This window comes from Rhododendron vialii, chromosome 2a (assembly GCF_030253575.1).
Source record: "Rhododendron vialii isolate Sample 1 chromosome 2a, ASM3025357v1".
Classification (NCBI taxonomy): Eukaryota; Viridiplantae; Streptophyta; class Magnoliopsida; order Ericales; family Ericaceae; genus Rhododendron; species Rhododendron vialii.
In genome coordinates, this window is record NC_080558.1 from 41,304,223 (window position 1) to 41,320,149 (window position 15,927).

Below are 15,927 nucleotides of genomic sequence, written 5' to 3' on the forward strand. Positions count from 1 at the left end.
ATTTATTTTGCCCACAGGATTGAATGAGTTTTCTTTTTTTTTTTTTTAATTTGATCATATTTTCTAGTTTTTTTATTAACTAGCCAATATTTAGGAAAATAAACCAAATTTTTCTTTAAGAATTTCGCACGCACGTCTCACGTAGAATATAGACATGGGAATTTAAAAAGACCACTTAAGGAGAACCGGGAGTGTAGACATGGTTGCTAGAGATACGAATGGAACTATAATTGGTGAAGCTATGAAGAACTTCAAGGCTATATATATTTTCTCCCAAGTCTATCCCGATCGAATCAAAGTGGAAGGTGATGCAAAACAAGTAGTTCAAGCGCTGGCGGGAAGGTAGTACTGTGTTTACGGACTGTGACTCGATCGTCTTGGATTGCATTCAACGTAGTTACTTCTCTTTTTTATTTTTGTACGTCTTTTTTCACATGTGAAACGAGACTGTAACAGGATAGCCCATTCTGTGGATGCTCTGTAAGATGCTAGGACGACTACCTGGAGGGAGGACTTTCTCCCATGGTCATGTTATGTAGCTTCGAATGATGTTCGGGCCCTTGGCATCACTCTATTGCAATAAAAAAAATTCTTCCTCGAGAAAATTTTTTTTACTTTACATAGTGTAAAAAAAAAAGTCTTAAATTAAATTTTTTTTTTTTTTTTGGAAACGGCAAAAATATTGTTAGAAAAACTCGATAATTGGTACATTAAGAGAGAAAGAGAAAGGGGAAAAGAGGGGGGAAACTTCCAACAAGAAGTCGAGAAGAAAACGAAAACACAGTACAGCAGGTCCATAGCAGTCCCGAAACCTATCAGAACCAAATCATGAACAATCGAAAAGTATGTAAAGCTTCCATTCACAGTCCAGTTAGAGACATCCTGATCACTGCCTCATCATCTTGAATATTATCACCCCATTGTGAGTGACATAGCGCATCAGAAGCTCCAAAAACAGCAAGCCTAGCTAACACAGAACACATCAAATTGCCATCTTCAGCAGACAACAAAATAGGTGGTAGGTGGGAAAAAACGACAAAACCATTCCTATTATAGCATGCAGCTGTTAGCCCTCTAAAGCAGAAATCTCCGACACAAGTATCTCAACCATAAGTCTTATGATCTTTCAAAAAAAAAAAAAAAAAACCATAAGTCTTACATTTAAAATTGGGACTGGCATGATTTCTTTTTTTTCTTTTTTTTTAAACAGAAGCACAAGTTGCAGTCATTAAAAGCTGTTATGTCATTTCTGTACCAAAAATATAGTTTATAAAATAAGGAATTAACTATTATTCCGAAGAATAGAGGTTAAGTCCAGGATCGATCGTAGGGAGTAAAAGCTGAGTTGCAGTAGTTTCAATTAATTTCTAATTTAATTCGGAAGGTAAAGATCGAAGTTGGATTTGAAAAAAGAAAAAGAAAGAAGGTTAAGGTTGGCTTTGCGGGCTCTACTCTAGTCTTGCTCTAATGATCGAAAACGTTCACTTCGTAAAACTCGTCAAGTAAAAAAACTATGCAAAAAATCAGCTCGATCAGGTATCATTAAGTGCTTGATTGCATTCAATTAACTTACTTCTCTTTTTTATTCTTGTCTTTTTCACATGTGCAACAAGACTGCAACAGGATAGCTATTACACAAACATGGTGCACCATACTGCACATTATTTCCCTTAAATAGATCTCTACCATTCAGTGGCACATTATTCAAGACACAATTACAGATTACTTATTCTAATACTAAATACTAAAAACGAGTCTCAAAACTCTATCCACACCGACAATTAAATTCGGCACCAATTGCTAGAGATTTAGACACAAAGTCGCCTTAAGGTCTATCCATCAGTCCCCGGCAAAGCCAGTCACCGGCACGCTCCTTACAGTGACTCAACTGTCATCTACCATCTGGTAAGAAAAACAAAGTCTATAAATAGCAATACGAAGGTTTCTATATATGTTACGTACTTCCTTATGTTCAGCTCTCGCTCGTCCAGGTATCTACAATACACAGCAGCTTCCACTTTATTCCTCTTGTATCAGCTTAGCAAAAAAAAAAAAAAAAGCTTCCACTTTATTCCCATCTCTCTCTCTCTCTCTCTCTCTCTCTCTCTCCAAAGAGGCGGACACTGGGTGCCCGGCCCTTCACCGCTCCAAATATTTTCGCTATTTTTTGATATATTGTGCGAAGAAAATTAAACAATGGCAACGTATATATACACCACTTCGTCTCTTGCCAAACCTAGAAACTAGTAATATTATTTTTAAACTGTATTTCTGTTATTAAAGTGAAAATGCACATGATTCAGACCCGTTAATATAATTTTGTTTCATGCAAGTACTTCAGCTACCAAGAGAAAGGGGGGAGAGCCATTGAATTGAGTTCGAAAAAGAAAACATGTGGAAGCTAAAGGTTGCAGAAGGCAAAGGGCCATGGTTGAATAGCACCAACAACTTTGTTGGTAGACAAATTTGGGAGTTCGATCCCGATGCTGGGACACCAGAGGAGAGAGAAGAGGTTGAAAAAGCTCAAGATGACTACCGGAAAAATAGATCTCGGGTTCGTCCCTCCGGCGATGTTCTCATGCGAATCCAGGTATAAATAAAATCTTATGAAAAAGTTTGTGCACACAGAGTATGCAATTTCGGACACAAATTTGTATGGAACTGAACAATGCATGCACGTGAGCTCTACAAAATATTGATGTGTAGTAATATTGATCAAATCTTAATTCCTTAACCATTATTTTTATAAAATAAAAAGAAGTGAATGTTATCTATCACTGAAATAGTTAACCGAATGTCTATCTATCACTGAAATATTAATTTGTTTTGGGTTTCTTGGGCTGGGCCTAGCCCACTTTGGTAGGTTATATAGGTTCTCTTTTTGGGAAAATGACGGCCCAAGACGCGCTTTAATAATTAATACCCTCAAGAACATGCTGAGAACATTTGTTAATGCTGAAAATGTCCTTGGCGGGTATTAATTATCAAAATACGTCATTGGCCGTCATTTTCCCTCTCTTTTTTGTACTTAATTGTAAGATCTAAGCTTTGTAAGCCATCAGGTGTTTTTGGGCTTCATTGTATTATTTGAACTTTTAGGCCTTCCAAATATTGTGGCATTTACCCCTTGGATGTATTTTCAACCTTTAGTTGGAACTCCCCTTCCCCTTTTCCCTTAATAAAATGTTACTTTTGCCGATAAATAAAAAGGTTTTGATGTTGTTTGATTCACAAGCTTTAGTTCCACAAAATTTAATTTCTCGGGAAGATATATTTCTACTAATAAATTCTTTTTGAAATGTTAAAATAGTTATTGGAGAGGGACCCAACTCGTAAAATGGCTTTTGAGGACTTGGATGCATCAATTTCAACTGCTTAGAATTGAATATTTGGGATATTCTTAGACACAAAACAACAATTATATTGCGTGTTTCAATTTTTTTTTTCCTTGCATGGAAACAGATTATGTTTTATTGAGATGTAATAGGGTCCGTGGACCAAATATCCTAAATGGACTGATTGGTGAGGCATTGAGGGACAGGAACCCCCCAAAGTTTCAACCGAGCGCCTAATAGGACTTTTCAGCTAACGAATGGGCTGCCCTATTACAAGTACGTTTTGCAAAAACAAAAGTAAACGATGAAAAAGAGGAAACACATTTCCGACAGTCTACTAGTAATATACATAGAATTGAATTCTGTTCAAGAAAAGAAAATTGAAGATGCGGAAAATTCTAAATCGTTTTCTCTCATCGATTTGCATGTCTCGATAAAACCAACGACGCAGCTTAAAAAGGAAAACAGCCACATCGATCTGAGCATACCACCGGTGAGACTGGGGGAGAAGGAACAAGTGGACTACGAAGCTGTTACAACTGCTCTCAGAAAAGCTGTTCGATTGGATTGTGCGACTCAATCAAAAGATGGTCACTGGCCAGCTGAAAATGCTGGCCCGCTTTTCTTCACACCTCCCCTGGTAAGTACTTCTGCTAATAATGTTCGGGGTGGCTCAAAAGACATCAAAAAAACACCCTAAATCCCAATCTCATAGTTTCCGATCAAATTTTTATGATCCGAACCGTTCAATATGTACAGAATGTGATTTTAAGGGTGCTTACGAGAAATTAACAAAAAATATGACTAGGAAGTGCTTATTTTGAGTAGTTTTTAATTGAACCGTTCATCAAATCTGAACTAAAAACAGCTCAGATCAAGCATTTTCCGGTTATTTTTTTTGGTAATTTCTCGCAAGTACCTTTGAAATCATATTATGATTACATTAAGCAGCTCGGATCATTAAAATTTGATCGGAAACTATGAAGTGTTTTTTTAGGTGTCTAATTAGTTGTCCCCAAAATCGCTCCGAATAATGTTAGTTAGTAAATTTTTTTTGCTTAAGAAAATAATAATAATAATGTTACTTCCTATGGTTTGCAATGAGGAAGATCCTCTCATCAAGTCCCTTTTGAGAGATCGTCTAGTTTGGCCCACATGAAACTTTTAAGGCCTTATCCCAGCCTACTTCCATGATTGAGATAATTTATTTTTTTAATAATTCTAGTGACACATCCATACTTACATGAGTGGTGGGCCCCATACATACACAAGAGTGTAGTGTGTGTGGGACCCACCACTCATGTGAGTGGTGGGTGTGTGTTTGGGTGTGAATTTGGGTGTGGTACTAGCACCACTCTTTTTTTTTTTTAGCCTTTATTGAGAACATCAAACACACCGACTAGTATATTTATCGGAGATCGGTCATATCGATGTGGCAAAAAAAAAGGGTTCCGATGCAGTATTTCAAACTTTATAGTTACCATTTTTCACATCATATATGCGTTTCGGAAAAATGACAATTTATATCCGATGAATATGATTGGGGTGGCTGATGTATGCGACAAGGTTTAAGAAACTTAATGGTCCCGATCATTAAAGCTGGCAAATCCAACAAGAGCCCCAAAAGGGGCTAGACTAGACGGTCCAGTCCCTTTGCCGAAAAATTGTGAATAACATAAATGATATTCCATTTGTTTCAAAGGCACCCAAAATGGATTTTCTTTTTTTCCGTGGAATTCGGTTCCTACAAAATAACTGATATCCGTCAATTAATCTTTTTTCTAGTTGACAGTATGATCCTGGATGTATACAGAATTGAATCATTCATTTACAATTTTCGAAAAAGATTTGCGCATAATTTGTTTCAATGTTTTCTTCCTATTTAGAATAATTATTAGATAGAAACTAACATAGCCCAATTATAATTGGTCGATGGTTTCCTCTAATTTTCCCTATCTATTGGAATTTGCAGCTCATTTGCCTTTACATAAGCGGAGTAATCAACACTGTCTTAACAGCAGAGCACAAGAAGGAGTTGATTCGGTACATTTACAATCACCAGGTATATAGTTGGGAAATTTCAAAACAACAATGCTATTGACACAGCAAGAGATGAACAAATCCTAACAAAAATGTGTCAGGAATTGTCTGATGCATGTGTGATATAGGACCCACATACATCGAACATGACGTAACTGTGTTCGGACTTGTGGCGCCTAACTCTGTGCTCGTACTGTAGTTTTATTTCAATAGAGAGTCTTCGGACACAAATCACAGTATAAGGTCCACTCTAGGTTCCACACAAACAATCCGAACCGTTCGCTAAATTTAAAATATATTTTCGAGTAGCTCCGTCAAAATCAGCTCGAACGGATAACTATAAGTGCTTAATCCAATGTTCTAACTTTATATTCAGATTGTAGATCCAAAAATCAGAATGAGAAGTTAGAAAATTAAATCAATCACTTACAATTATCTGATTCAACTGATTTTTGCGTGGTAACTCGAAAAGATATATATTTATTCCTAAGAATCGTTTATATGGGTTTTGAAGTGGGCCTCACACTATAATCTGTGTAAAACATGTGTGCACAAAATCAGAGTCGGGATGTAATTTCAAAGAGCAATGCTACACACATACAAGGGATGCACAAATCCTTGTACAAATGTTTCCAAAATCATCGTCTAATGCACGTGAGTTCCACATAGAAGGTAAATGTGAGACCCACATACATAGAACACTTTCCACCTTCCTGCACATCTGTGCACTTCACCCGTGGCATTTTTTTATTTCAGAGAGCAATGCCACACACAGATCCTGACATATGTGTTTAGAACTGTCAACTGCTAAATGTGATTCCCACTATACGTGTGGGGCCCACACACAGAGAATGGATCCCAAGACACATGTATTCGCTATGCATGTGCACATTCGTTACGTCCATAGCCTTTTTCATTTTGAAAATCCATATTTGTGATCGTCTGAATTCGTGAATGTTTTTACTACGCAGAATGATGATGGGGGATGGGGATTCTACGTAGGAGGTCATAGTACCATGATTGGCTCGACACTTAGCTACGTTGCGTTGCGTTTGTTAGGAAAAGGGCCTTATGACGGAGAAAACAGGGAAGTGGAAAGGGCTCGAAAATGGATACTTGATCATGGTGGCGCAGCTGCGGTACCTTCATGGGGCAAACTCTATCTTTCGGTAAAGCTTACTAAACATGTTTCTCTTAACAATTTGTGGCAAAATTTTACCCCGTAAGATGGGTCCATTTTTTTGGCTTTTTTTTTTTGGTTGATCCAAGAGGAAAAGTAACCACCGCACCAAAAAGGCACATGTGGATACCCCTCTTCCGAGGTCTTACCACACAAGATGTCGAATTAGGCAAACTAATCTCTTTTGGACACCGTTACACTGGAAGTGCCCATTGTGGCCCACTTATCCTTTTTAGAGTTGTCAATTGATTTTAGGAACCAAGAAATCAAAAAGGTCGAGATTTTGAATTCGGAAGCCAAGGGTACGGTGAGGGGAAGGTGTTACCCCTCTCCGCCCAACCAAAAGGTTTCAGTTTAATTATTCCATTGATTTTGCAATAGCGTTTTAATTAGCAATTAAACGGACAAGGGTGAGAATGAGTAATTAATAAAACTACGAAAGGGGGAGGGAACATAGGAAGCATGCAGAAAACAAGAAACCAGAGTCTTTGTCAAACAGAGACTCTACCGATCGCCAGAAATTTCTGGCACAAACGGGGGAGGGAACAAGTAAAGCATGCAGAAAACAAGCAAACAGAGTCTCTATTCGAAAGAGAATCTAGCGATTGCTAGAGCCAGAAATTTTTGGCAATTGACACAACTATCCGTCGATCGCCACTTAAGGTCTTGCGATCACCACATGCAACATATATATACAAACTTGGCGATCATCACAAAATTGTGGCAATCGCCACTCTTCGTTACAACAGAATAGCTAACAATAGAAGAACATCAGAAATTGAAGAAAAAAGTGTGAAGTAAATAAAAAAGACTAGCCTGAAGGCTATATGACGCAGCAGAACTCACAAGAGAGTAGTTAGCGTACTAGTCCAAACGAAATAAACAACTCGTAGCAACGAGCAACCTTGCGCACAAGGAAAAGAGATAAACTCTATCTGCAATATTATTGGTGATAAAAGTTGCTCAAAACGTTAGGTTTACAACCCTTTTATAGAGCGGAACCCGAAACCCTAATAATAATAAGCTGAAAATTAAAAATTCCCAAAATTTAGGGCTTTTCCTAAAATTGAAAACGGGAAAGAAAAATAGGACTTTTCCAAAAAGAACCAACTGAAAAGGAATTACGGTCTAAGAGTTATTAACGAAACAAAAACTTTCCTAAAACGGCAAAATAACGCAATTGAAGGCCTAAACGAAAAAATTAGGCCGAAAAACACCAGGGCTCACAAACTTAAGATGGTGAGGCCTAACCGGAGCATAATAATAAATCAGCCCACCAAGTTTGGGCCTATTCCGAGCTCGTCCAAATTTTGCCAAATCGGGTAATCTAAAATTAAGCATCATTTGGGTTTCTGAGAGTTGGCACGGTTCAGCTAATCATGGAATTGGACCTCCACGTGTTTTGTAGATCACAATATGAACATACCACGTTGTTCCCTCAGTTGCTAAGTATGGAACTTGTAGCTTGGTTCCTAACCCTTTATCGATTGAAGGTGGAAACCCCAATAACTCCTTCAGTTTGTAGGGTTTCGGATACTCTGTGTGTGTTTAGCTTGCTCACTAATTTGCTAGGCTGCGGGGGTTGAATACTCAAGAGAATATGGACGTGTATGACTATGGGTGGATGAGAGTACGTGAATTTGTATGAGAGAGTAGTAAAATCTGGTTAAAAACGTATCAGGAGATGCCTTATTTACAGAGTGAAAGATGTAGCTAGCTTTAGAGATAATTAATAGGAATTAGTGTAATCCACAAATATGAATGAATTTTCATCAAAACTCTCTCTTTGAAGTGTTTGGAGAGTGTTCGACAAGTCGAAACGATCACATTGAAAGAGTTTGGATCTAGATCGAAGACTACTGTGAAGCATAACAGCAATCTGGAAAGCACTGTGCGCAAAAGAATATGGCGATCGCCACTTAAAGTGTCGGCCTCAGAAACAGATTTGTCGATCGCCACTTTGGTTCTGGCGTACTATAACTCTGCACAACAAACTAAACTTAGCAAGCTCGCTCCGGATACTCCTAACTCGAATTTGTGTGTTCTTTGGACTGTTGAAAAGCTTGTGAAGTCTACTTCTAACCTAAGCAGTTTGGAACTAAAATATTTTGCACATCAAAATATAGGACAATTATACCCTCAGTTGGTCAAAAAATTGATTTCTTAGAAGAGAGTTTAGAGGATAAAACGTGAAAGTGGATTGCGATTGATTAGGATGGGTAGTTTTTAATGTCACGGTTACGGTTTCTCCCTTCATATATTAGATTAGATACTAATACATATCTATCTTACGTTTGTAATCTCATTTCGTTGCTTTAAAATCTTAAAATATTCTAACCGTTTTGAACTGCACATCAAACAACAATTGAGCAAATCGGATAGCTGAGCATTGGCACCATTATCTATTTGTCTTTTTGTGACATTGTTTGAAAGAACGTGAATTGTTTAAACATTGTATAAATTCTATTGTACAGATTCTTGGAGTGTACGAATGGTCAGGATGCAACCCAGTGCCCCCTGAGTTTTGGCTTTTCCCTTCGTTTTTACCCTTCCATCCAGGTGAACTGAATATTGAGTCATACTAGCAACTTAATTTAAAGGCACTTTTGTGTCCAATAGAATTCTTTGCAAAAGACTTAAATATGTGTCCGATTCTTTGAAACTCTAGAAGCTTTGTTATGTGGTTTGGCCTGACTTTAATTTCATCCTTTGTGTAATTCAGCAAAAATGTGGTGTTATACTCGGACAACTTACATGGCAATGTCGTATTTATATGGGAGAAAGTCCGTGGGGCCGATCACGGAACTTGTCAAATCGTTGAGACAAGAAATGTACACACAGCCATACGAGGAGATAGACTGGAATAAAACACGCCATAGTTGTTGTAAGGTTGGTGCACGAATTCTCATAGTATTTCGAGCTACATTTAAGGTTGGTGCATACCATTGTTGTTGTAAGGTAACCATGACTCTTCTGAGAAGCTTTCAGAAACGTGTTCGGTACAAATCTTTTTTCGTGTCCGTAATTAAGAAATAATTATCTCCATTCAGATACATGTCCGACACACTTTTGCAATATTTTCGGCATTTATTTGGTGTCTATGACAGAGATATTAATATTTAATCCACACTACTACTTAAACACTTCTAGCATATACATGATCATCAAAAAACCATGTATATATACACAAATTCTTTGTGAATTTCTAACCATGACCATGCCTTATTATTGAAGGGTTTCTCTAGCCCCAGGTCAGAGTCCTAGATTAGTCTAAATTCGTCATAACTTATTGTACCCTGCCTATTATTAATTTATTCTGGATAGGAACGCAAACTCATGCTTCTACAAATATGTCTGCATACAATCATAGGAACGATTAATTTGGCGCTAAATTTCAATGCAGGAGGATATCTATTACCCTCACACATTCATCCAAGATCTGCTTTGGGATGGTCTTCATTATGTGAGCGAGCCGATCATAAACAAGTGGCCATTTTCAAAGATTAGAGAGAAAGCTCTTCGAAAAGTAGTCAAGCACCTGCGATATGGAGCAGAAGGTTCCGGATACATTACTCTAGGAGCAATAGAAAAGGTGAGTAAATGAGTAATACGAACAAGTTAAGGAAGTTTAGTGAATGATTAGTTTTGTCTTGCTGATATGAAAGTTAACCGGAACTCGAAAAGAAAAGGAAGGCCTTCATCTTTTTAATTTCAGTAAGCAAAAATGCCAAATCTCTAGGCCTGGATTATATACAACCGTTTGGGTAGAGTAAATGAATCTTTAAGAAATGAAAATGAGTACAGGTACTTCTCAGTGCACAATGATTTTGCTGCTAATAAGTCCGTGATAAAGTACCACATTTTTTGTAGGAAGTCGAAGTTTCATAATGTGGAACCAACTTTCTAGTGCTAGAATCGATAACATTTGCAAGGGCCGGCTAGCTCCACTTTGCGATCCAATGTGTCAAAGCGTTATAATTCTTATTCGTCTAATTCACAAGATATTTAAGCTTGTGTAATTCATCTTATCTTAACACATAAATAAGGTTTTGTCCTATGAATCTATCTCCATAAAGATGTACACTTCGTTTATTGAAACGCAGAGTTTAGAAATGATGTGTTGGTGGGCAGAGGACCCTAATGGTGATGAGTTCAAGTATCACCTTGCCAGAGTTCCTGATTTCTTGTGGCTTGCAGAAGATGGAATGAAAATGCAGGTTCACATTACAAAATTACTATGTTGTTTGTGTTTGTTTGATCATCTGCTTTATTTGTCTAACATAGTACTGTGTAGTACCCATTTGCTCACTTGTGACTTGGATTGCAGACTTTTGGTAGTCAGTTATGGGATTGTAGTCTTTTGACTCAGGCCATTATAGCAAGTAATCTAACTGATGAATATGGAGATGCTCTTAAAAGGGCGCATTTTTACATAAAAGAATCACAGGTATCTTTCTATTCACTGAAAGACAATTAAAACTTTGTACAACTTCTTCAACTTATTCCTCTTTGGTTACAAAATATGAAGATCAAAGAAAACCTTCCTGGGGATTTCAAGAAAATGTACCGTCACTTTACTAAAGGGGCATGGACTTTCTCTGATCAAGATCAAGGTTGGGCTGTCTCAGACTGCACAGCTGAAGCACTGAAGGTAATTTAGTCTCATTAGCTCCACGACACTATACTTCGAAAGATCACTTGAAATTCGAAAAAGCAATTTTTTAATCAACTAACCTTTCTACAGAGTCTATTACTACTGTCGCAAATGCCACCGGATGTTGCGGGAGAAAAAGTGGATGTTGAACGACTGTACGAGGCGGTGGACATCCTCTTGTACTTCTATGTATGAAAATCATTGTACCTTGTTAGTTTAGACATTTTGGCTAGAACTCTAACTCTTTATGTCATTTAATGTAGAGCTCTGAAAGTGGTGGTTTTGCTATTTGGGAACCAGCAGTTCCACAGCCATATTTAGAAGTAAGTTGTTTCCTTACTCTAAATTCCTATTGTTCTGTTTACACATGTAAAACAGTAAGTAGTTATCAATATTTTGTTTTCTTTTCTCTTGGTTACTCCAAATTACAATAGGCTACACAAATGAGACCTTGTTTGGATTCTGATGGAATGTTGCGCTTTTGTTAATCTAGTTACGAAACAATTCGAAACTTAATATATTGCTTATATGGTCTCTCACCTTTTCCTTTTTGTTCAGGCGTTGAATCCTTCCGAACTTTTTGCAGACATTGTGGTAGAGCGAGAGTATGCTCTTGTGCTACTTCTTTCATTGTATCAGCCCTGAAAAAATTTCAATAGCTTAAACCACTATTATTGACAGCTGCTATATTGGAATTTAGGCACCTCGAGAACACTGCAGCCATAATTGAAGCTTTACTATCGTTCAAACGCTTATACCCTGGGTATCGAGGGAAGGAAATAGATACTTCTGTGGAAGGAGCAGTGCGTTTCGTTGAAAAGAGACAGCAGCCTAACGGTTCTTGGTGGGTTCATTTTCTTTTGAACTAACTTGAGCATATCAGAAATGGATACATGATTTGTATTTTTTTTCCCAGTGAGATGTTAAAATGCAATAGAGTTGTGACTTAACCAAAAGCTGATTATAAACATCGACAGGTATGGCTATTGGGGAATTTGCTACATCTATGGTACATATTTCGCACTAGGAGGGTTGACTGCTGCTGGGAGTACATACAAAAATAGTCAATCAGTTCGTAGAGGTGTTCAGTTTTTGCTTTCCATACAAAATGAGGAAGGTGGCTGGGGAGAGAGCCATGAATCATGCCCATCTATGGTAACTTAACCTCTTCTCATGTATAATTTAGGGATGACAATTTACCTGCACCGTCCCTGCCTTTTAGCCCCAATCCGAGCAAGTAGTTCACGATCCGATAAGCAAACAAGGTCGAGACAGTATTTGCTTCTTCCGACCCATTGTGCGTTGACCTGTCCCCGATTATAAGTGTAAAATACCAAAAGATCAAATTCATTTCTTTTGTTTTCTTATTTTCCTATGGTTTTCACTCTCATCACTCATTGACAAAATCCTCAGAAGAACACAAAATTAGTGCGCAATGAGATGGTGACTGGGGACCCGATTTTCCCAGCCTTGCAACTACCCCGATTGTCTCCGCCTCCGCCTCGATAAAGACGAGGCAAGGACGGGTGCCATCCGAGTCCCGCCCCATTACCATCTCTGGCATAATGTGATTTCAAAGATGCAATATCTAACTACTGGTGTCTATTTACTTATCTCCGTAATTGTTAAAAACAGAAATACATACCGCTGGAAGGAAATCGAACGCATTTTGTACAAACATCATGGGCTATGTTGGGACTTATTCATGCTGGACAGGTGAGTACTTGCTCATTTTGATGAATTAGAACTTCTTTTTTCAATTTACTTTATTTATTGATCTATGAGAGAAACTTATTTACAAAGCTGCTGTAAAGCGGCTTTTTACGGAGCTAAGCGATCTCAATCGTCTGTTTCAATAATCAATGGTTGATTTACGTTTTTAATCTAATTTAATCCAGATTGTCCAAAACACTTTTGGACGGCGGAGATTGCGAGCCTATTTACGGCACTCCGTAAATAAGTTTGTTTTTGTGGTAAATGGGGATTTGCTTGCGTAAAGTGTTTCAACATCGAGCCTATATCATTTTGAGGAAAACCAAAAAATCGCCCCTAAACTTTTTCGTTTAGGAAGGTGCTTAGATACAAACACTTGGCTAAAACTTACCTTTGAAAATCGGCTTTGAAAAGAAAAAATGCCCAAAAGCTTACATAACCCCATACATGGCGGATGTAGAACATTAATTAGGATCGTAATATATCACCACGCTCTACAATTGACGTCCACATCAGTGTGCTCTATGGACGTTGACACCATGATAGCCCTTTCTCTTTTGGCTCATCTATCAATGTACTTTAAGCCGAATGATACTAGTATCGATGGATTTTATACCAATGATGATCCGACGGGCACGCAGGGCCCACTTTGGGATTCTTAAAAAAAAATATTGAACGGCTCGGATCGTTGGTGCGGAATCCGGAGTGAATTGATCTGCATGCCCGTTAGTTCATCATCAGTATGTATGAAACCCTATCGGTACCAATAGTTGGGTTGTTTAAGCCTAAGTATCTTAGGGCCAAGAGGTTGCCTCATTTTGCAACCAAAAAAGCTACGTGCACATGCTGTGCACAGACCCCTTTTGGCCTAAATTCTGTAGTGATTTTGGGTGTTTTGTTAACGCCTCTAACGATATCGAACAAAGCTCATTTTTTACAGAGACCTTAAACGACATATTTTGAACAAAATGAGCGGCTTCGATCATCTTTGTGCGACCCGAGGCGGGAGAAAAAGGGATCTGTGCACAGCTTGCTGTGCACGTAGCACAACTCTTTTGCAACTCGGATCGAAATGTGGGGGCTAAATCTAATGCCAATTTATATTGATACATATGGATAGTAACAATGCACATAATTATTTATGTTTCATTAGATTTAATTCAGAGAATTACCTTATTCTTGACTTTTATTTTAACTAGGCTGAGAGAGATCCTACCCCATTGCATAGAGCAGCCAAATTGCTAATTAATGCACAGATGGAAGACGGTAATTTTCCGCAACAGGTAATGTTGATTGCATAAACTATGCAACTAAATTGATTTTTACATTTCCCTTTTATCCAAATGCACTCCTCAATCTTTTTGTTTGCATTCATGTGAATTACAAGATTACCCTTTTATCTGTGAAGAAAAGATTGCGTGAAGAGTGGTTTTGTACCTAGACAAAGACATAAGAAGCGGAGTGCAAAAAAAGTGGAAATCCCAACAAAAAAAAAAGATATTAATTTTTACACTCCCCTTTTACTCAAACAAACCTACAAGTTTGTGGAGGTTCTAATTTGATCAATATTAGCTCTACATAACACTTTCCAAAAATGATTAGTCTCTAAATGAAAAAGAAAAAAAAATACTGGTTCTTATATATCGTGTTCATTATTGGTTGAAGAATGTTCTCGTGAAAATATATAAAATTTATTTATGTTTTTCGGTGTACTCTATGAAAACCCGGTTTTTTTTATTAACAAAAGAAAATTCTAGATAATATGTTTAGAGAACTATTTGGCAAATAGTTCCGGTGTTTTTTTGCAAAAATGAGATTTAAAATATATTACAACTCGATCTTCTCATAAATAAACTTCAAACTAACTATATATCATCGATCGATCTCGCAGGAAATAACTGGAGTTTACATGAGGAATTGCATGCTACATTATACCCAGCACAGAAATATGTACCCTACATGGGCACTGGGAGAGTATCGCAAACATGTTCTTCTCCCAAAAACCTAATCTCGACGGTATAGTATCCGCGTGATTTATTCTACAGTACTTCCGCAATGTGTGTGTACGTATATGTTCGAAACAAAATAGAACACCAGTTGTAATAATTAAAATATATTACAACCCGATCGACAAGGACCGGGTCGAATACCGTGCAATAAGATCCGACGAGTATGGATGTATTTAATTACATGTACTCTATCTTCGTCGTTGTGTTTTTCAAGTAGATTTTAACAGAGCAAAGCAGTAAGTTAATAAAGCATGTTTCTTGTTGGATATTTTAATATTAAATTTCTGTACATTTCTAGTGCTAGCTAGATTTTTACAAGTCGCGTGTACGTCTGTGTTGTAGGCTCTTATCTTCAACTTATTATTTTGTTGCTGACACATGACATCGCATTTAATTGGGTATCCACTTGTAGAATCAAATCTGATCTTGATATAACGACATTTAGTACTTGGGTATCCACTTGCAAGATCATGTCAGATTTTGCAGAGATCATTGCATTTATTTGGGTGTTGAATATCTAAGAGAAAATCTAGCAAATCAAGGAACCAGGGGGCATGCTCCAAGGCACAACACGGTGCTGTCCTGAGTTATGGGGCCCGCTATGGTCTGATTTTGATTGATCGAAAATGTTCATTTTGTAGAGCTCCTCGAGTTGATCTTATATGCAAAAAATCAGCTCAATCGGATATTATTAAGTATTTACTCGGAACACATATAACCTGGGAATAATGGGTTCCAGTGGGAATGATCTAGTGTTTCGGATCCATTTTTTTAAGATAAAGGTGTCCCGATTCAGTATTTAATAATATCCGATCTAGCTGATTTTTTGCACACTTGTTCAACTCTATGAGCTCTACAAAGTGAACGTTTTTGATCAATCAAAGTGAGATCGAAGCGGACCCCACGCCCCCAGGTCCAGCAAATCAAGGGGCGTATTATATCCGGATTATAAATGTTAGTGGATTTAGTCATTAATGGGACAGAAATGATTTGGTT

General features: G+C 37.6%; 1 protein-coding gene across 2 annotated transcripts; it reads left to right on the forward strand.

Moving 5' to 3' along the window:
• Positions 1 to 1,702: 1,702 nt before the first annotated feature.
• LOC131317786 (dammarenediol II synthase-like) lies at positions 1,703 to 15,246 on the forward strand. Of its 2 annotated transcripts, none has more exons than XM_058347424.1 (19): positions 1,703 to 1,905; positions 2,342 to 2,590; positions 3,787 to 3,975; positions 5,308 to 5,397; positions 6,347 to 6,544; positions 9,030 to 9,114; positions 9,278 to 9,444; positions 9,959 to 10,147; positions 10,659 to 10,772; positions 10,883 to 11,002; positions 11,084 to 11,206; positions 11,300 to 11,398; positions 11,473 to 11,532; positions 11,768 to 11,814; positions 11,910 to 12,053; positions 12,187 to 12,364; positions 12,845 to 12,925; positions 14,122 to 14,205; positions 14,814 to 15,246. In XM_058347424.1, exons 2-19 carry the CDS (start codon positions 2,393 to 2,395, stop codon positions 14,928 to 14,930), a joined length of 2,283 nt encoding a protein of 760 aa, XP_058203407.1. In that variant the 5' UTR covers positions 1,703 to 1,905; positions 2,342 to 2,392; the 3' UTR covers positions 14,931 to 15,246. The 2 variants fall into 2 exon arrangements, with proteins under 2 accessions (XP_058203407.1, XP_058203406.1); XM_058347423.1 differs by lacking the exon at positions 1,703 to 1,905 and adding an exon at positions 1,952 to 1,991.
• Positions 15,247 to 15,927: the final 681 nt, after the last annotated feature.

What these genes read in the sequence shown, in the direction of transcription:
- LOC131317786 (XM_058347424.1), top strand. Translation starts at nt 2,393, where the DNA reads ATGTGGAAGCTAAAGGTTGCAGAAGGCAAAGGGCCATGGTTGAATAGC. An exon ending in GCACAGCTGAAGCACTGAAG is followed by an intron (nt 11,207 to 11,299) that starts GTAATTTAGTCT and finishes ACCTTTCTACAG; the next exon opens with AGTCTATTACTACTGTCGCA. An exon ending in TTCCACAGCCATATTTAGAA is followed by an intron (nt 11,533 to 11,767) that starts GTAAGTTGTTTC and finishes CTTTTTGTTCAG; the next exon opens with GCGTTGAATCCTTCCGAACT.